General features: G+C 35.3%; 1 protein-coding gene across 3 annotated transcripts; it reads left to right on the forward strand.

Moving 5' to 3' along the window:
• The first annotated feature begins 1,584 nt into the window (after positions 1-1,584).
• LOC128992459 (A-kinase anchor protein 10, mitochondrial-like) lies at positions 1,585-22,277 on the forward strand. Of its 3 annotated transcripts, XM_054416041.1 has the most exons (11): positions 1,585-2,069; positions 4,858-5,105; positions 5,955-6,085; positions 6,920-7,043; positions 13,781-13,908; positions 15,114-15,291; positions 15,621-15,763; positions 15,922-15,998; positions 16,341-16,393; positions 16,766-16,786; positions 19,350-22,277. In XM_054416041.1, exons 1-11 carry the CDS (start codon positions 1,907-1,909, stop codon positions 19,443-19,445), a joined length of 1,362 nt encoding a protein of 453 aa, XP_054272016.1. In that variant the 5' UTR covers positions 1,585-1,906; the 3' UTR covers positions 19,446-22,277. The 3 variants fall into 3 exon arrangements, with proteins under 3 accessions (XP_054272016.1, XP_054272025.1, XP_054272033.1); XM_054416050.1 differs by lacking the exon at positions 16,766-16,786; XM_054416058.1 differs by lacking the exons at positions 16,766-16,786; positions 19,350-22,277 and adding an exon at positions 19,011-19,263.
• The last annotated feature ends 338 nt before the right edge of the window (positions 22,278-22,615 follow it).

A 22,615-nucleotide genomic window follows, 5' to 3' on the forward strand; every position in this document is an offset into this window, starting at 1 on the left:
TAGGCCCATTATGGCTAATCTAGGCTATAGCCTACCATAGTCTATACTACAAACAGTGAAGACAATGCCTAGGCCTAAGTTAGACCATACTGGTACCACAATACCTAAGTACCTTACATGGAGAACTTGATATCCAAGCTGGTAAAAAACAATGTTTTTATGCATACAAACAACTCAAACAAAGTTAGGCCGATAAGTTGACAACAAATTATCGGTCATAGCCTATTTAAATACACTTCGCCTCTAACCTTTTTATTTTTTAGGCTAGGCTACTCATTGCACGTAGGCTTACCAACTCAAAAGTGGCTAGCTTTAGGCTATACTTAGTTCTTTCAAAATTTTCACTGATTTTGAGTTTACTTAATTTCTTCCTTGGCTATTCTTGTAATTAACTTAAGACGATTTGATTTTGTTAGTTACAATCCTTGACTTGAGTTTACTTATTTTGTGCTAATAAGAACTTACCTTGATGGATAAGAAGAAATAGGCCTAGATGAAACATAAAAAATCAGCTTTAACAATAATATAACAACTTAAACAACTCAGCACCACAATATCGATATCCTCAACTCAATGAGAGAGATTGAGAATGAATCACTCACAAATACACAATAAACAAAACAAAGCGATATGGCCGTTGGCGTCTTCTTCGTCTTCAAGTGTCGGTCCCACCGTTAGCGTAGCGTCGTTCCCGCTCGGAATTATGGGTAACTTACACTCGACTCCAATTCGAATCCAACGTGATACTTAAAAGCTGTAATTTCAAGCCAACGTAAGCGTAATGGAAGTGCATTGTGGGTAATATTACACTCGACTCGGATTCGAATCTAATGTGATATTTCAAAGCTGTTAATACAAGCAAGTGCAAGCGTAATAGTAGCGTGTTGTGTATACTCGAATCCAGTTTGAATCTAATGTGACATTTCAAAGCTGTTAATTCAATCCACTGTAAGCGTAATTCAAGTGTGTTACACGAAGTTGACATTTGACTCGAGTTTGAATCTAAATTGACCATTCAAAGCTGTCATTTCAAGTAAAAGCAAGCGTAATTCAAGGCTTGAATCAAGCTTACGTGCTATCTGGGGATGCTATAGCCAGTAGCCACCGTTTGATTTTTTCGATATATTTTTATTACTGTACCTACATCGAATAAAAACAATCTACGTGTATGGTTATTGGTACCATTTCCGTGTCCCCCAGAAAGAGATTGTGCTTCAGTAAATAAATAAAAATTTTATAATGAAAAGATATAAACGATGTCATGTATTTGTATTATACGCTTTACCTTTAGAACATACACCATACACAGTTCTGGTTAATGGTAAGTTAGGTACACAAAACGTTCGATAGTAACAAGACTAGGGTTTGGACCGTCCTTTTAAAAACGTAAAAATGCGATTGGCGTAGAAAACGCACAAAAAATACATGCATACGGTAAATAAATTGTAGTGCGTGAACCATATTTGCAAACACAATATAACCATTGACTAAGTAGTTAACTTGTTGGTGTTGGCAACATTGCTCGAAATAAAAGTTAAATAGGTACATTAAATCAGCTGAGATGTTGGGAAGGGAAGTCCGAGTCAGCTGTCAGTTGCGGCAACGTTGACAACAAATGTGTCAATTTGTCAAGTTAAGTTTTCTCGTGCTAAACTGCTAAATAACTAATTATCAACACAACACAACAAGCTATCACGCCGATGTGATCATAAACATTTTGTACATTCTCATGTAGTAGTGATGGTTACCTCAAGATGTATGACGGCCGTCGGAATAACACAGTTTACCATGCATTTTAAGTGGCGAATTTTGATAAGTGAACTCAGGCGGGTCATTGGGCCTGTTTGTTTCTTTAAATAGTGATCACGTCATAGGAAGAAGAACGTTTATTATTGTTTATGTTTTTATGATGCTACAATTTTGGAAGAAAACAATTAACAAAGAAAAGGTCGATCGAACCTCAAATCAAAATGTAAACGGTGTAGCCTTGCCTGTTGGAGTATTCCTGCCTTCCTTGTCAGATTCAACTGCAGAAGGCCCTCTTGCAAACTTCCAACACGATGGTTACAGTAAGTACCTATATTAATTTTGAAGTTTTGTTAAATCAATCACTAGCAGCATTTCGGTCGATAAGTTAGACTAGGTTAGGCCTAAGTGAATGCCCTAAATAACTTAGGATGTAGCCTACACCACAGAGAAGTAAGATAACTTACAGAGGAAGCATTCAGTGGTACACTTAAGTAACTTAGTGTCTAGCTCCAGTTGCTTGTGTTGTGTCTATTGCAAATTCTATTGGCGGGCCCCTTCTGCTCACCTTTTCCCCCTCACCATCACGTAATACAGCGCTCACACAGTAGGAAGAGCCTGGGCACTACAACTGCTATTGTTGTAAACAATAGCAGTTTTGACTCTTCCTTGCTCGGTACTAGTAGGTATATTGCTATCCCACCATTCCCGAGCTAAAAGCGCACCCGGTTGTTTCAAGAATGTTTCCTCTGTATCTTAGGCCTACTACTTCTCTGTGCCTACAATGAGTATCACTCTACGAGACCAAATTATAAAGATCGTGAGGTAAGTTAGTATGGCCTACGGTAATTCTTATTAAATTATCACTTTGGCCCTTTCAAGATTAACTTAGTTGTTTCATAGGTTGGTTTGATCAATTATTTACAAATTGACAGTAGCGGTCCCAAGGGGGGATGGGAGGGATATATCCCCCTCCCCAAATATTTTAGGTTGCACTTGAGTTAACGTCCTACATTTAACCAGTATTTATTCCGTACAGGTGCCTCCAAACGATTTTTTAATTTTGATATCTTACTTTATAGTTTTTTACCTCCTGAATCCAAATATACCATTAATTTTCACCGCTGATGAATATTTCTCAAGATATCGCCGTAAAAACATACCTAACATTACTATAAACAAGACAGGATGGATGACATTTACAAGTGGAATGAACTGTAGGTTAACTAAGCCTTAAGCCTACTTACAGCCGATTCTTTCACCGGCAATTTGCCTATTGACGACATTTTACTTCACTACAAATAAAATACAAATCAAAATACTCATTCGTACCTACTCATACGTGTTGCGTAGTGCTAGCTAAGTGCTATTCTTTCTGTCTGCTACGCCGTCGCCATCACAAGTTCAGATTAAGTTAAGTGAAGAGAGTAACATGGTTGATGAGAAGAATAACATCGTTGACTGAAGATAATAACATCGTTGTAGACACGGCCGCCTTTAACCACGGCCGCAGGCGGCCGTGCTATAACTTTGTAGAAACATATCAAGTGATTCTATAGTCGATAACTTAATGTTTACTACAATAGGAATTTCGTCACATTATGGAGATATAGATGGAATAATGGACTAATTACTCGTAGTTTTTATTTAGGCATGTCAGGGTGGTAGGTCGTGCTATATGTGAATTGGTGCTGCATTAAGTGTTTTGAAGTTAGGTTAGATTAGGAAGGTAAAGTTTAGGTTATAATGTATCGAGTTGTTAGTTTATGTCGCCTGCAAACTGTTTTTGTAAAATTAAAATCCTGAGAAAAACACTTCAAATTACTATTTCAAAAATGCTTAAGGAGTTTGCTTACACATTCTAGAGGTTTGGTTGGGTTAGGTTATGTTAGAATAGCACCATTTTAGTATGTAATTTCTAAACGGCGAAATATAAATCAATAAATCATTAATAAGGATAAAATACTGGTAACAATAATACATTATTAACTTATTGGTCTTAGAAAGTGAAAAGTGTAACTTAATCAGGTGATTTTCATATTGCAGAATCAGAGTTAGCTAATTAAAGTTGTCACTTCCATTTGCTTGACTATGATTGAAAACAATCAGCTGGTTGGTTTACTTAACCCATAGTACATTCCACTTGTAAATGTCATCCATCGTACCTTGTTTATTGTAATGTTAAGTATGTTTTTACGGCGTTATCTTGAGAAATATTCATCAGCGGTGAAAATTAATGGTATATTTGGATTCAAGAGGTAAAAAACTATAAAGTAAGATATCAAAATTAAAAATTCGTTTGGAGGCACCTGTACGGAATAATTACCATTTAACCTACCGTACTGTTACCTATACATTAACTACCAGCTGATTATAAAAATGAAACTGTTCCAAACCAAACCTAACCAAACTGCAGTACCGGTACCGGTATATGAGTAAATGTAGGACGTAAACTAAGTTAAAGTGCAGCTATATTTTATTAGCTGACATAAATACTAATAGATTGAGCATACTTTAGACCTCAAATACGTATAAAAACATGTTTTTAGGCTTTAAATTTCACATTTGTCCAGCGGGGAACCAAAATATTGTCTTTGCATGGCGCTTGACACCCCAGAGCGTAGGCCTATCATTACCATTGATGCATTGATATGTTTGACACTGGGAAGGTTAATACGTTTTTGTTCCCACACCTAAGTTATGGCGTTGTTTATACACGCACATGTAAAAGTAGGCCTACATTGTTTGTCTAATGTTTCAATACCCTACCTCAGGGGAAAAACCCCTTAGGGTCATCATCATGTTTTAAAATGTAAGATTTCCACAAAGGGTTGTTAAAAATAATTCCCTTGGTTAAAAAAAAACTTTTAAAAGTTAGGCCTTTAATGGAAATTCTGTCTTACCAGGAATTCCTTGTACATGTTACATTACTTCTTGTAGACTAAACATTAACAATCCTATGTCAAGGCCAACTATATTAGGCCCTATTGGCTAAGTTTCTTTTAAAACTATGGACCTTAAAATATTGATAGCCCTCAACATAATACAGTAGATAATTTAATTTAATCTTCTGAAAGCTAGGCTAATGTACCTTATATTCCATTGTTCTAGCTGACACCCCTCCTCCGCAACGGTCCCGGCTGTCCCCCAACCTGCTAGAGGTGCTGCAGGATCGTGTGGCGTTGTCCTACTTCGCTCACTTTGCTGATCTACGAGGACACGCACCTCTTCTCTCCCTGTTGTTGGACTTGCAAGATCTGAGGACTAGTGATAGTAGTGGTGCAAGTGTTAGTGTTAGTGGGAGACTACGTTGTGGTAGTGATAGTGATTCCCCCATTACACGTAGAAAGTTTTGCCAGGTTAGTTGGACAAGTTTTCAGCTGGTTATTCATTCCTTTTGCTTGAAGTACTGAATTCAAAATCAAAATAGGTTGCGCATACGCTGTATTTTACAGTCTTTTCTTCCAGTATTATCAAAAGCTTAATCTGAAAACTCTGCCATCCATTTTGTCAGCAGTCCAACATGCCATGAATTGTACCAACATTTTGTACCGGGGAACTCAAATTATCCTAATTCCAACTATTCTAATGCTTACAGGAAGAATAAAGAATAAAAAAACCTCAGTAAATTTAAAAAGAATTAAGAAGCAGATAGCACAAAATCCAGCCATGATTGCAGCAAATCATGATGCTCGGAACCTCAGGGACCGAAGTCCCGCACTCTAACCACTAGACTAGCTCGCTCTCAGGTTCAAATACCGCTAAATCACCAACAGATTTTACCGTATCTAAGAGATATTGTTACAACCCCTGTCTATCCTGAAGTAATGTGCAAAATAATCCCGGAGGCTCATTCCTAGCAATTTGCCGTCTTAGGACAAAAATAGGGAAATTCGCTAAACAAAAAAAATCATGATGCATGTTGTCTAAGCCTAACTTGTAGCTTCCTAATTTTCTTAAATATGTACATTGCATGCTCAATTTTTTTTTTAATGGTCTCTGCTGTACGATCTATGAATAAATAATAATCCATGAATAATTAAATAAAAGTCCAGTCCTATTTAAAATAGGTGTTAGTAAGTTCGGCTAAAATTGGGAGAATAGATTCTGATTGCAAGAATTAAAATAGTATAGGCATACAGCAATGCTTTTAATCAACTTGAGTTTCATAGCCTATATTTTTCTATTTCTTGTCATAACCTTTACAGAGGTACCTGACAGAAGAGCTGACCCAGAGGTTTAGGATCCCAGAGGACATCTCTGCGAGAGTTAGTCAGGATGGTGATGATCAAACTCTTCAACAGCTGTATGACTTTGCATATCACACTATGAAGCGAGAGTAAGTCAAAATAGCCTATGTTTGGACATTCTAACCTAACCTAACTAAGTTAATCGTTAATCACTTGTTTACAAGCACCATCAGAAGTCTCCTCTAGAACACACAGTAGGCCTACACTTGATTATCCTGAGCCCCAGTTATCCAAGTCCTCCGATTATCCAATGTCTTTTTCGGCCTAATATATTTTTAATTTTTGGCCGGAAAACTACTGTTTTACGTTAAACGTTATTAACGTAAGCCTACGTTTTTTTTTGTGAAATAAACTTATAGTCAAAATATCAATATTTGTGATTTGTTAAAAATATTTCTCAAAGTAACATATTTGGTCCTTGCTTTTTAATCAGAATCAGGCTCATTAATCAACCTTTCTATTCCTTAGGAGAATACCATCAACAGGTATTTGACTAAACAACACCTCAACCACACATTTAGAAAAAATTGTAAATTGACGCTACTACTATTCTTAATGAATGTGTAAATAAAGATTAATTGTCTATTGTCTATTGTCAGTGGTGATACTATACACTATGGCTGTTTCAGAGATTACTCCATCATTGTGTAGCAGTACACAAAAGTTTAAATCTTGTTTTTAATCTTCACGAAATGTCAATGAAATTTCATGAAATTTGCAAGGTGTCAGCGGGTTGAATAAAAAATTAGAAATCTAGGCGGATAAGATGCGATGGACACACGATTCGTCCTCCATCCTGAATGGAGTGACCAGGATTAAACTTTTGGTCGACAGTTTTTAAGCAGTGGACATGTTTTAGTGTTTTATCATGTAACAACACTATATGAGTGAGATAAACTGAGATACAAACCGTTGTTCTGTAGGTTGTGGTGTGATTTCCTGAGAAGTGAGTTCTTCTCCAAGTACCAAGTAGAAGTGTTGACCAGTGGAACCGTGACCTTGAGCGACATCATGTATCACAACTCGGCTGTGGCGGCCTTCATTGAGGTAGGCAACTGTCATGTCCAACACATGTTTTACACATTACTTTAGGATTAACTTGAAGAGTCACGGTATAATCACATGGATAAAATCTTGGACTAGAGTATTGATAAAGGAAACTGGACTTTCCATCCCCATGTTGAAGTTAGTACGGGGTTTTAAATCAAAATATGCTTAGTTGAAGTGAGTCACCGACAGGTTCCGCTAATGAAAATGACTTTCCGTCGCATATGCTGACGTTTTAACCTAGCCAGACTGATAGGATGATATATTGTAAGCTGCTATGGCATCTTTTATGTCACGTCAACTTTTTCAGTTACAGGTAGAAAATAGAATTTTATACACTTAGCACAATCTCCAACTGATTCAATCAACTCGGTTCTTTTTAAATTCTCAGTAGGTTTTAGGCATCTCCTTCTATACTTAGTACTTCTGTTGTTTGAAGTGTTCTGTTGAGTCTAAGGTTCTTTTTTTAATTTATCGTTCTACCCCATTCACTGCTTCTCAAGTAACCGTAGCCTCAAGTAACCGTTGCCTCAAGTAACCGTTCTCAAGTAACCGTTCTCAAGTAGTCTTCTTCAGCCTCCTGGATTTCATAGTCATACACTCTTAATTATTGAACCGTCACTCTTATATGTATGATTATTTTGATTTATGTACTATGTTTTAGTCAGTAGGCCCTACCTTTCATAAAATTAATGCACATGCTCCTATTTACAGTACATTTTGTGTATTGGTATTTTTTGTAACAGTTTTTAAATAACTTATACTAGGCCTATCTTGAAGATTTTTTAAACTGGTTACATGCATAGATGATGGATTTTACTTTAGTGGAAATTGAAAAGCTTTTCTATAAATGATAAATTTGTAAATGTGATGGAAATTTTATAAATAAAAAAAATAATTAAATATCTTAAAAATGATTCTTTGTCATTAGCATTTCTGCGAATAGCAATAGACGCTGTATTTTTATACTAGCCTATAATGAAATTTACTTTCAAAGAACTAACTCAGTCAAGAATTAATGTTTTTGTTCTTTACGCGACTCGTTCAGTACAAAGAGTCGTTCCTAAAACCTGTTCCCCCCGTATTGCGACTGATAATAACCATTAATCCTGCCAGATAACATTATCAGTGACACCTGTGAAGGCAATAGGCTGGCATACTTCCTGTGTGGACTGTGCACACTTTCATTTTCAGTAGGCCTAACTTTTAGTCTCCACTATTTCTGAAGAATCTTTTCATCATTTGACTAGCTTTTTGTGTTTGTTTAGTGACAAAAATTTAAAACACAGTTTGTGTTAAGAAATAAGTTTTTAAAATAGTGAAACTGTAGGCTCATTCAGGGATGCGAAAACACTGGTAAAATAATCCGGTTCGATGAGGCCAAATAAAAATAGATGTAGGATGAAAATAATCAGTCTTAACTAGGCTACTAAATTTTGAGTAATGAAATTTAGTATTTTGTTAAAAAAGTGCTAAAGGGTTTGTGGTTTAGTGGCAGTAGCAAACTATTTTAACTTTTATTTTTAACCATTATAATTTTAATGTGTAAATTGTCCAAATAATACTTTTACGTATCCATTTTGAATACATTTTCTGTCTACCAGACTATTTAAAGTTTTTATAACAAATAATTATAAGTATAAATTTACATTGACTTAAACTCATCTATGTTCTACAGTGACATAATTTCATTTTATGATTTCATTTGCTACCTACGGTACATCATGTAGATATTAGGTTACAAGTGTGCTGAATAAGTAACGAGAGATCATTAGCCTAATTGTTCTAATTAAATATTTCAGTTAATAGATTTAGAAGGAGTCAAACTGTAGTTTCATAGTTTAGAGGTACACAATATCCTACAAATTCATTTGAAGTTAGGGTTGAAGTTTTGTTTCAAGATTGCATTCACCTTTAGTTATCATCTAAATGTAAATAATTAATCGGAATCGTCTAAATTTCCTACTTCTATAAACTTAATTACTGTGTATTTTAAGTGTTACCAGAAAGATAAATAGTTTAATATCAAGCTTTGAATTTCATCAGTTTAAAGATATTAAAACACTGTATAGTTACAAGAAATGTAACTATACAAAAAAATGTAATAATGGGTAATTTTTGTAATTTTATAAGCACAGAATTGTAACACATTTAAATCAATATCGTTGGAGTAGATAACCTCTATTATATCATGCTGAGGTGTAGTAATCATTACATCACGTATGACTGAATCTGTGAGAATAATTTCACCCGACTGTTAATTTGAGCCAGTAACGAACTGACACACTACCTTATATACGCTCCAGATTGTAACAGGTATTTAATTTTTAAATGTCCTTTTTATACTCTTGCCTTAGGTAGGTATGTGTATTTTTGATGTAAGAATTTTTTTTTTATTATTATGATATGCACAATAATTTGTATGCAAAATATAAAATATAATTATAATATGATTTGGACGAGTTCGGTTTGTTAAGTGACTTTAAGCAAAACTTTTTACGTCTGAGGAATTTTGAATGTTATTAAAACCAGGGATGTATAAGGGATCAATTTATCAACTTAATTTAAAGGTGAGACGTTTCTATTGACGATTTGTCAACTTGTTGTCACTAAATAAATAATAGGCCTATAGGTTTTTGTTCTTTTACAATTCAAAATTATTATCTTAGAATACTGTTAGTTATTTCCTGTTTCAATAAAAAGGCTAATAAATTATTGGTAAATTACTTAAAGCTAGAAGAAGGATCCTGTAGGTATTCAATTTAACTTGTGATAATTCCAGCATTCTGTAAAATTATTAAGAAAGGTTTAAATTTAAATCCCTGCTTTTAAGCAATCCATTAAAATTGCAAACACAACTAGTTTCTCATGGAACCATCATCAGGTAGAAGAACATTTGCTTTCTGTAAAGAGTGTCATATTGTAAAACATAAAAATATATATTTGGGATATTTACTGGCGACATACACACGTATGCGACACATTTACGGAAATATCAGTTATGGTAACAGATGATGTTAACCCTTACCGCGCTACAGAAATGTTGGATGGCCTAGACCATAAGGCTACATATACCAAAAAAATATTTTTTCCCAAAAATCAAAGCTAATTTTTTTTGGGTTTCTTATAATAAAAAAAGGATTTATGGGAGAAAAAAAAGTCATTTTCTTTTAAAATTAGTTTAATTATACGTAATTACCTAATTAGTATACAGATACAAAAAGGAAAGCAAAAAAATGGAAAGCAAATAAAAGATTGACAGTTTTGTTTTTTTTGTTAAATTTACTATAGGCTACATGTTCATTAGAAAAAAAAGAAGCTTTCAAAATTAGCTATGTTCTTAAGGGATGGTATGGTATGTTTTGAAACATGCATCAGGGTGCAAGTTTGGCCGAGCGGTGCATGTCTCGTAGACGTAAATCGTCTCCTTCCGCAGGCCGTTCTGTGTGCAAACAACGCATCTGCCAGTCCCTTTTTCTCTCCTCGCGATGAAATGCTGTCTTCCATCCAATCTTTCATCAGGAGGTCCCTAAAAAATTTACATGTCGATATATATATATATATATATATATATTTTATATATATATTAGTGATCACTGAGCCCTACCATATATGTAGTTGTAGCTGTTAGTTGAGTAAGCAGATGTGTAAGGCTATCTGTCCTACATATAAATAAATAAATAAATATATATATATATATGTATGTGTGTATAGGTATGCGTGTGTACATGTGTGTGTGTGCGCGCGCGTATGTATGTATGTACGAATATATATTTCTTCAACTCAACACAAAGTGTTCCTATGCAAATGTACCAACTACTCACACATTTACATTATGAATAAAACCAATTATCATTTTATTATTTTTATCACAAAACAAACCGACTCGAAGTTGTGTAAAGATAACAAAATAATTCAGGAAATTACATTTGTGCCAAAAATCAGTTTTTACGACAAAGAAAAAATATGCATATAATGGGATTACAGTTTTTACGGTGTATTGATGTATTGTAATTGCAAGCCTTATCAAATAAATAGGAAATGAGTTGAATAATATTTGTTAGAAAATAATAAAAAAGTTTACTTACTTGTACTGGTCGTCCCCTCTTTCTGCTGGCTTTTGGTCTTGTTGTGCTTCTCTCTTGCACCAAGCTGCGGACCAAACTTTTCCTAAACATGAAGTGGCTCATGGCTTTTCTGTTTCCAGCGGCCGATTGTACATCTTTGTACAGTAAATACGAGTTGATTATTGCCACTTCCAAAAACAAAAAAAACATCTTTCGATACCACTTTTTTGTCCTCCGCATGAACTGGTAGGACGATACGAAGTGGTCACTTCTATCAACCCCGCCCATGTGCTTGATGTAGTCGATGACAACATCAGGTTTCAAAACCGGGAGTCTGTTTGGCCATCTACTGTTCACATAGGACATGTGGCTGCTGCTTCCCTTATGTTTGGTACTGAGCATGTGCACCGGTCTTTTATCCTTCCAGGAAACAACAACTGTGGATTTCTTACGGTACGCACGAATGTCCCCTTTTTTCATTTTTTCCCCTTAGCTTTCATACCAGGGGGCAAACCAGGGGGCCTGTTCGGCATCACTGTACCGGTTAGGTAGCACCCAATTTTCAGGAGTTCATCAGCAAGCTCGGGGCTTGTGTAATACCTGTCAGTGTAAACATGTACTCCCTTAGCTGGGCAATGCGGATCTTTGAACACCACCGACTCGCTCAACACTTTGACAATTTGCGTTGTCTTTAGTAAGTTGGTTCCAGGAATCAGATCCTCACTACCAAAATACGGAATGAAGTCGTAAATATAACCGTTCGTACTGTCAGATACAACAAACAACTTCATACCAAATTTCACTGGTTTATTCGGGTTGTACACACGAAAGTAAACCTTTCCTTTGAAGGAGATGGTACTTTCATCAATTGCAATTTTGTCACCAGGAGTAAAAAAGAGTCTACACATTTTCTTCATATGTTCCAAAATGGGAGCGATGAGGAAACCTCTGGGAACAGGTTCGTCATTGTTCCGGTGAGTAAAATGTAAATTCCAAAAAATTCTTTCAAACTCGTTTTTTGAGAAAATGTCACTGGAAAATGGAATGTTTGATTCCCTAGTTGTTGAAAAGTAGTTGGTAATATTTGGAAGAGGCATCAGTCCCATGTTGATGATCACACCTAAAAATGCCTTGAAATCGATTGGTGTGATATCCTGCCATTTAGTGATACGAGCCTTAGGAGAAGGACCACTGGCTAGTTTGTTATTGGCGAACAAATTTGTTTCAGAGCAAATAAGATCAATAATCATATCATTGAAAAAAAGAGAGAAATAGTCAATGGGCTCAGAGTAGGAATCGAATGTTGAAGGTAGAACAGGACCTTTATTTACATTGTAAATTGGAAGCGTCTCACTAGGTCCTGGGTCATTGACTGAAACATTAGCCCAATGAATAGGCTGGGGGCCTGCTGGGTTTTGGGCTTGCGCTGACTGAATGCGATTTGATCCCCGTCCACCCCGTCCACGACCACGTCGTCGGGTAGGTCTACCTTGATTACGTAGTGGCTGAGCGGTAGTTGTAGGACGCGGGGGAGTGACAGGCGAGGGGGGTTGCGCGGGGTGGGTGACAGGTGTTGGGAGCGGCGCTGTGGACGTGACAGGTGGCGACAGAGGCGCGGCGACTGAGTCTGGTTGTGGTGGTATGGCGACAGGGTCATAGCGTAACACGTCGAGAGGATCTGGTCGTGTTTGAAATGGAGATGGTTGTGTCAGTGAAGCTGATGTACTTGGCTGGGGATCTTCATGGGCTGGGAGTGGTAAAACGTCCATGGAATCAAGGCACATATCAGTCTCATTTTCACTTTCACTCGCATCGGCAATATTATTGATCAAAATGTCGTCCTGGTCCATGTCACTGTCAAAAAGGTGATCATTGTAATTACTACTGAACGAAGTATTCAGAACGTTGACTACAAAGTCCTCAAAATCTGGGTCATCGGGATGTTCCATTTCACACAAATAATTACTCCAATCACACAAAGATACAACTTACACACTACAATCCACTTTTACTAATTATATAAAACGCACAACTCACAAAAAATATGGTATAATTACTGTATAAAATGTATATATTGTATAAAATATATAATTATAATAATATACCGCCAATAAAACCAATGTAATAACGAACGCACGCGGAGAACGGTGTTTCGCGCCAAGTCTGCGAGTGAACTAAACACTTGCGAGTTAGTTTGTCCACAGCGCTAGCGTCTCTCACAGCAGAGGCCGGCTGGTGTAGCGCGCCGCCATTTTTTCATTCCCGAGAACAATCGGAGGGCGGGGACCATTGTTATTGTGATTTTACATCACGTGAGATGTGTCCCAACAACTGCTGCACTCTATCGGCAAAACTGGGTACTACCAAGACCAGCCAATGCACTCTGTATTATAAGGCGAGTATAGTCGTCCATAGCGTTTTGAGCAAAGACAATTTCGGCGAGTATATTCGTCTACAGCGCGGTAAGGGTTAATCCAGCGGAGTTTGAGTTCAGACTGCAGTTGGTAAGTGGATGATTAATTGCACAGTGGTTAGTTCTTGAACCACTTCCCAAATATACTAATCAAATTTATATATTGGCAATGTTGAAAACCAATTGCCACAGCTATAAAATAGTACGTTACTCTTATTTTATTTAGAAACTTTCTAAGCAAAAGATATTCTGTTCAGTTCTTGGAGCAGGAGGGCTGTGGAAGCGTGATAGAATTCTGGCAGACTGCTACTACCTTCCAGAGACAGCTTAGGCCAGACAGTGACCCTACCACGTCCGTCAACCAAGCAATCTCCATATACGACAAGTGAGTATCCTTATCCTACAATCATAAACATCAGATTAGGTAAACTAGGACGGGTGGCGTCGTCCTGTAATCCAGCTACTAGGAGGTCACGAATTGTGGATATTTATAGGCATGCACTTTGGATGCAATACTCCCTGGTGTGGATTAACGTCCGCAGGAGTGAGTACTACGGCTATCCACACTCCGCAGTACTATCCTGATAATTAGACCAATTCGTATATACCAAGGCAAAAATGTGGTTCGGATTCCACTATAAACCCCCTTAGTACTGTAGGTCCCTTAGTTTCCATTAGCTGTATGGGCTATTAATTAACTGCTGTGTCTAAGGAATGTCGGCCTTAAGTCACTAACAAGACTACAAGATCGCGCCACTCATCCTACACTTATCTCCATTCATACTTAAAATACCGACTTCGTATGGTCGCCATTTTATAAGAAAGAAAGTAAAGAAAGTATAAGGTCAAGTTAGTTTATGATGGTCAACCAGGCCAATGTTTGGTTACTCTTGTGATATCACTACTTGTATTGGAGTTTATTCCCAGCGGTCCCACAGCAATAAGACACCCTTCCTAATCCAAATCCAAAAGTCACTAACAAGACTACAAGATCGCGCCACTCGTCCTACACTTATCTCCATTCATACTTAAAATACCGACTTCGTATGGTCGCCATTTTATAAGAAAGAAAGTAAAGAAAGTATAAGGTCAAGTTAGTTTATGATGGTCAACCAGGCCAATGTTTGGTTACTCTTGTGATATCACTACTTGTATTGGAGTTTATTCCCAGCGGTCCCACAGCAATAAGACACCCTTCCTAATCCAAATCCAAAAGTCACTAACAAGACTACAAGATCGCGCCACTCGTCCTACACTTATCTCCATTCATACTTAAAATACCGACTTCGTATGGTCGCCATTTTATAAGAAAGAAAGTAAAGAAAGTATAAGGTCAAGTTAGTTTATGATGGTCAACCAGGCCAATGTTTGGTTACTCTTGTGATATCACTACTTGTATTGGAGTTTATTCCCAGCGGTCCCACAGCAATAAGACACCCTTCCTAATCCAAATCCTCCCCAATCCAGGCAATATCTTTAATTTGAAACTGCACGCCATCCTTTTTATTTAGTTCAAACTCCAGTCAGGGTTAAAGTATGTTTAGGGAAACCACACTACTACAGTGATTCGACATATTTTGCTTGACGCAGGTACCTGTCACTGCAGGCGACATGTCCGCTAGGGATCGACCACGCCACCAGGTGTGAAGTAGAGTCTCGTATCTGTGTGGAGGGCGCCGCGCCGCTCAGTGACTGTCTGGAGCCTGCGCTGCGCAAGGTGTGGGCGTACTTGCGCTACGTCTGCCTTCCACTCTTCCTGTCATCTCAGGTAATTGTGCTGATAACAATAAGTTTGACGATTAAACTGTGTAAATTAATTATTTTAGGGATGGACACAATTGTAGGCCTACTTTAAGTTCAGGACTGGATTTTTATTTCATTCCTGATAATCAGGAGCGGATGTCTTCCCTCCGTGTGCAAAGAGTGAATGAAAATAAACTTTTAATCTTTACTGTTTCTTGTCATTTTATCATTACCGGTAATGCGTTATCTGAGTTTCCAAATCTGTCATACATATTTAGCGAGAGTTCAATCTATGATTGTTTACCCACAACGGTTTTTTATAAATACTCTAGCTATGTGATTTGTCGTCCACAGAGCTACGTACAGCTGATCTCTGAACTAATGAGGGCGACGAGAGCCAACTCCAGTCCTGCGTCGTCTGTAACGGACATCAGCGTGGAGTCGTCCAGGAGTAGGTTCGACCCTGACCTGATCTGGCGACGGAGACACCATGACAGGTGAGGAGAAGAAGGGGGTTCAACGAAGGAAAAGGTGGTTTATTTGTAATTAGAATTGGGTTATAAGATATTGAGTTTTTTTGGTATCGTGAAGTTTTGAATGTTTCCTGATTTTTCCCATATTTTGTTAATTATTACAGTTTCTCTTCTTATTTCAGAGGTTTAAGCATCGGAAGAATTGACCAGTTAGGGAGGTTCGAGACGGACATCGAACCAGAACCCGACAAAAAGTCAGGTATGTTTCCTTGTAACTTAAAATGATTTTGTCGTATGATTATATTATATTCATTATGATGACGAGTACAGAGACAAAAAAAATGTATTATTATTTCTATGAAACTCACAGTTAGAGAACATTTTTCCATGGTGGCTTTAATTGATTATTTTTAATATAATAATAGGTATGCATGCTTATAACTTATTAGGAGTTTGTTGGTACTGGTTCTTGGAAAGATCACTGGTACCCAGAACTGGTGTTTAAACAATCCTGGAACTGACTTTGAAAATCTAGCACTGATTCATCACTAATAAATGTTTCAGTGAACATTTTATTAACGCATGTTTTTTACTTTTACAGAATCGAGAATTACTCGAGTAGTTAAAAAACTTGTCAACAAAGATGAACAGAAGGTAAGTTATAACTTATAAATGAATTTGTAGGACTTTGGTTAGTAATGTTATGTTATATAATGTAATATTTTATAGGTATTTGGATTTTTCTTCTTATAAGATAATGGAATAACAAGACTACTGTTTTGTTAACAAGTAGTAGAAAATGTAGTAATGAAATAAAAACAATTTGTCTACTTCATTGGGTTTTTTTGTGTGGAAAATTTTTTCACACAAAGCATAGGTCTGTTTTTTTTAAGTTATCTGTTTTATATCAACTACTTCCCTACTCAATCTAATTGTTCACAATGTATGGTTACTTGAGTTAGTTGTTTAATTTATTACATACAATTTAATTTATGTAAATAATATCGTTTGTGATTGTTTGTGCAGTACATAAGGACCCTTTCTAGTGTAAGTATCCGACAAAAAATAGTGATATCGTTGCATGTTTTATTATTAAATGATTTTGCACACATTTCCTGCAGATACCCTATGATTTTGGCTTGGTAATTTAGATTTATTTTCAGATAAGTGTTTTTAGCTGTTAGCAAGTAAGTTACCTGCACTAACTAAAGTCTTCCTAAGTACCATCACATACATACAGTTCGAGTTTTTTTATTGTGGATGTTAATTATGTCTAGAATAGAGCATAGTTTTTGTTTTTATTTATTGTTTATTTATCATAGAGCATAGTTTTTGTTTTCATTGTATATGCTGAATTGTTTGGTAGAACATATATTCGTAAACATGATTATTTTGGAATGCTAGTGTTTGCAAAACCAGGGGCCTATTGCATAAAACTACAAGTACAAGTTTACATATTTACAGTTTACAGGTCCCTGTAATTACAATTTATCAATTACAGGTGTTGCTAGAATAATTTGTATACTTGTAAGAACAAGTACAAAAAATGTTAACAGCTGATTACAATTTTACAATAAAATTACACATACGTCTTCAAATTTCCCATATAGGGAATAAGCTATTACCGTAGGTCTTATGGTAAGACCTAGACCCAGGAACGATTTACTTTTTCGATTTGATGCCAAAAACACCATCTGACCAAATTCATATATATTTGTGTGTGTGTGTGTCCGTTAGTGCGATAACTTGAGCAAAAATGATTTGATTTTGATGAAATTTGGTACAAATGTGTAACCTACGTTTATTCGTACAAGTTCGCGAACCAGCATGATCGGACCAAGGGAACGGGGTTTTATGGGGTAAAAAAATGGTTTTCTAATTTTTGACCCTCAAAACACAAAATTTCCCAATTTCTCTTCAGACCTTTTTAAAGAGCTTTAAAACCAAATAATTTAGTAAATCAAAGTATTTTTGTACGGTTATTGGTAACGGAGAAAATAAAAAAAAAACTTTAAATGTTTCTATCTCCCATGTTATTCTTATGGAGATTATTGTAAAATGTGGTAGTTTGCTTGGTTATTGATATATTTTGATCAAACTTGGCAAATTTATTTATTTTATACTAAGCTATTATTATTTTACTGAAAATACACTATTAGTTGCCTTGTAGCAGCAAACCTACGTACTCGTTAAGCCTAATGTTATTTAAATAGATCTAGGTTTATTGAAAATCAATTCAGACAAATGGAAATTCGCTTAGTCAGCAGGGTTGCTGCGGCGGGGGTATTATAGTTAGTGGATAGTCTATTAAATTAATTTTAATCAATGGTTAACTAATTAATTTAGTGATCATAAATGCTATAGTCCTTATTTGACTATGTCATCTTCACTTACTGTTTAGTTTTAAGTTCCAGTTTGAAGGTCCTTCTTTGGAGTTGTCGATCAGAATAATCATCACTATTCCACATCTTTGTCTTAAAAAAGAATAACTTGTACAATAGCAACAAAGGTTTACAGGCCAAAGAAGCTAGGTAAAAAATTCTTACATTTTTACAGGTATATGTAAAATTGTAATAACTTTATTGTAAATACAAGTTTACACACCTGTAAAATTGTTAAAAAATGCCTGTAAATTTGGGTTTTTGAGTAGTTGTTACAAGTCTGTAACTTGTAGTTAATGCAACACCTGTAATTACAATTTCTGAAGAATTCTTCAGAAATTTGCCTGTAAACTTGTAAAATTGTAATTTTATGCAATAGGGCCCTGTATGGAATGACATGCTTTTACCACAGCCAATTTTTTTTAAATTAGTTTTAATTTTTGCGATGATATTATAGCTGTTAGTAGTTGTTGAATTTGTACCACAGAATGATTGTGGTTGAATTGTTCGAGAGAATTATCACTTTTATACATGTTAGTTATTTATTATATTTGTTATGTACCTTGTAAGTTTTTTTCAGTCTAAAAACATTAAAGGGAGTATATTGAACAAGCCCAAAATTAATATTTGTTTACTATGAACAATTTTGTGTTGATGGGTCAGGAAGGAATTGCTATGGGCGTGGAGAGTTGAGGAAATGATTGTCAAAGACGTCACTAACTTGACAATGGGCAGTCACGGAGATGACGAAGACTTGTGACGATCTCTGTGTTTCAGGCGCAAGAGGAGATAGCATGGAGGGTTGCGGAGATGATTGTCAAAGACGTCACTAATTTGACACTGGGCGGTCACGGAGAAGGCGACGACTTGTGACGATCTCTGTGTTTCAGGCGCAAGAGGAGATGGCATGGAGGGTTGCGGAGATGATTGTCAAAGACGTCACTAATTTGACACTGGGCGGTCACGGAGAAGACGACGACTTGTGACGATCTCTGTGTTTCAGGCGCAAGAGGAGATGGCATGGAGGGTTGCGGAGATGATTGTCAAAGACGTCACTAATTTGACAATGGGCGGTCACGGAGAAGACTACGACTTGTGACAATCTCTGTGTTTCAGGCGCAAGAGGAGATGGCATGGAGGGTTGCGGAGATGATTGTCAAAGACGTCACTAATTTGACAATGGGCGGTCACGGAGAAGACTACGACTTGTGACAATCTCTGTGTTTCAGGCGCAAGAGGAGATGGCATGGAGAGTTGCGGAGATGATTGTCAAAGACGTCACTAATTTGACAATGGGCGGTCACGGAGATGACGACGACTTGTGACAATCTCGTTCTCTCTAGTTTTAAAGTCAATCTGTTGAAATCTTGTGAAATAACCTCGGTGTAAAAGTGTTCAATGTATTATTTGGATATAATCCTTGTACAGTCTAATTAATATCGCCGACATTCTACTGTAGATTTTCTATTGAATTTTAATGTGTAATACTTTTCTGGACCACATTTCTTCTCCTAGAATCCATGCTTCACTAGATAATTTAATAATTTTTATTTGATTTTATTAAGTTTTGAAGAGGTTTATTGATTTCTGCAATTTGTTACTTTTCACACTGTTTTAGAATATATTAATTACTAGTTTTTAACGCTCCTATGCTATGCAAACTAATATTGCCGACCATTTATATTACATAAAAAATGAAACAAGGCGGCGACTTTATCTTGGATTATTATTGTATTCCATTCTGTCTGTTGCTTCTAAAGTTATTCTTGATACATTTTTTGTCTTAAGTCATAGAGAAACATTATTTCACTCAAGATACAATTTCTTGTATCTGCTATTTGCTCCTCGTCACAATAAATTATATTCTCATCTCTAATCTCTCCCCCTTTTTTACTCAGCATTTGTCATTTGATTTTAACCATAAAATCCACTACTGAGGAAACACTGATTCCTATTTACTTGTGTTTTAGATCTCACTCTTATTTAATACCAAACCTCAGTTGTTGATACAGTTTAGTTTACAGAGTTTATTTATTGAAGAATTTAAGAGTACAGTTCAGCTAGCTCTTTTGAGAAAAAAAACCAAAAAAAGTGGGGATATATAAAAAGGTCACATTTATCACTTATTAGTGGTTAGTAAAATACTGATATTTCATGATTGTTTAGTATTTCCTGCAAAAAGTAGCTTTGACGAAAGAAAATCTGTTTTAAAACCCTCTGGAAAAGTCCTACATTACAGAAATATCAGTGTTATGTTTTGTAACCTTAATTATTGTGTCTATAAACTGTGGCCTCTTATTTTCCATGGTAAGCTAGCTAAAATCCTTCCTCTAAAAAAATACTTAATCAGCCTCACGGCCTATCCTTATTCTTTGTAGATCTATTGTAGGCCTAATTATTTGTTCCTATAGCACATACTTTATGTAGTTTTATCTTTTATCTACTGAGATAGCCTTCTGTGTTTGTCTTGATTATTAATTTTCTGCATTGCATATTTTTGATAGTGTTTAATGAATGAATACTGTCAGTTTTAAACTGATGTTTCTCAGCCTAACTATTGTAAATAATTATGGTTTTGTATGTAATAGTTTTGTTGGATACTTTATTGTTTACAGATAAAGATGTACTGATGTCATAACTATATGTTTAGTGATTCTATGGAGTTTCTAGCTATCAAAGTATCAACATGTAATAGTGACTAACTTAAGTTTCTCAGGAAAAAATTGTAAAATTTCAAAATAATCGTATATGTAAAATCTAAAAGCTCTATATAAATATTAAAAGTGAAATCATGGTTTGGAGTTAACTATTCAACTTTTTTTATTATTTAAGATTAAAATCGTGTTGCTTTTTGTTTTTATTTTTAACTTAAAGATTTAAATATAGCCGAATGGTGATTTACAATTCATTGTCATACTGATGGCATGCTGGCGTTAAGTTTAAACAATTATTTTAATATATTATGTTTTCTTTGTACCTCTGATAAAATGTAAAAGCATGGTTATGTTTAACAACTATTTACCGGCAGTCATGACAAAATTATAAAAACATCATCAAAATTCTGTTCAGTTGAATTTTTATGTAAAATTTACATTAGACGTTCCAATAATTTATATCGTTGATATTCTTCATTTACTACCTATGTCACTCTCTTGAGTAAGTGTGCAATAATTTTTGACATTTACATTAATTTAACCATAGAGGGAACAATATGGGTAAATAATTGTAAAAGTGTAAATAAAGATACTGTAAATATTATAAATACTGAGATAAAAATCAAACCTTGTTGGTATTTTATTAAAATTCAGAAACATACATTTAAGAGTAGTTACCAAAAATAAATTTTAAAATGGTTTTTGGGTAAAAAAAATGGGATGTGATTTAGTTGCACGGCTGTAGAATCACAGTTTCAATGGTTTAGGGTAAAAAAAACTAGATTAGCTATTCTCTAAAAGATTTTATCCAAAACAATGTTTTCGATACTCTTAAATTAGTCGATAAATTTGAATGTTTGATGAAGTTTCTTAACTCAATAAAGACAAGATTTCATACTTTTCTCATATCACCCTAACCTAAAAACCAAGATGAAAATTTTCAAGTGTAAATAGATAAATTTTTAAGGCCCAACCACAATGCATTGCATTCTGCTTTTAATCAATTAGAATATTGTCAATAAAATCTTGCAAAGTTTATATGATCCTTACTTCTAATTTATGACTTATTCTAATTTATGAACTAAATGTTTATACATGTCTAATGTCTATAAAATTAATACCTGAGGTGTCATTTTTTAGAGGGATTCAAACTATTTGTATTTCCTAAGTAATGGCATCATTAATTCATAAATTAACTTAAAGTCTCAAAAAGTATCCGACAGGTTTTCAAAACATTAGGTACATTTTACCGTGTATATCACGAATATAACCAACATCTTACAACGAATAACCTAAACGACAATTGGTTTTCTTTGTGATTACAATTATTACATAATCATAATAAACGTGTGATTTACTTTTATAATTCTCTCAAAGGCTGTGATAGAATGCTTGAGAATCAGCTAATTTTCTTAGTCACGCTCTTTTGTATTTAATCATAACTTTGTGGATAGGACTATGTTGTATAGATGTAAAAAATAAATATATAAATTATGTTATTAATTGGTTTTTTATTTTTATCTATTCAACCTGTCAACCTCAATGATATAATTAAAATTTATTAATTTGGTTTGGAAACAATGAAACAGTTTTCCTTACTCAAGCTCATCAGGAAAAATATGTATGCTTTTGTTAAAAAGAGAGCATGAGTATCATTTTCTTGCTATTCAAGATCTTAGATGACAACTGTATGTTATTTAAGTTGTCACCGCTGTCAATGAATCTAAAGATGTCCTACTCCTACTCCCCTTTAATTTTCTGTAACCAAATTAACGTTTTTCAATGTTCATTAATATATGAAAATCTCCTTATGTATTTGCCAGCAGGTGTCAAAATGGAGC

The sequence above is a fragment of the Macrosteles quadrilineatus genome, unplaced genomic scaffold, assembly GCF_028750875.1.
Source record: "Macrosteles quadrilineatus isolate MER2022 unplaced genomic scaffold, UCM_ALF_1.0 Scaffold_1__1_contigs__length_201487025, whole genome shotgun sequence".
Taxonomy (NCBI): domain Eukaryota; kingdom Metazoa; phylum Arthropoda; class Insecta; order Hemiptera; family Cicadellidae; genus Macrosteles; species Macrosteles quadrilineatus.

Coding starts and splice junctions, on each gene's coding strand:
- LOC128992459 (XM_054416041.1), top strand. CDS start 1,907: ATGATGCTACAATTTTGGAAGAAAACAATTAACAAAGAAAAGGTCGAT. Junction 16,394..16,765: donor TCAACAAAGATGAACAGAAG/GTAAGTTATAAC, acceptor TTGTTTGTGCAG/TACATAAGGACCCTTTCTAG. Junction 16,787..19,349: donor ACATAAGGACCCTTTCTAGT/GTAAGTATCCGA, acceptor TCTGTGTTTCAG/GCGCAAGAGGAGATGGCATG.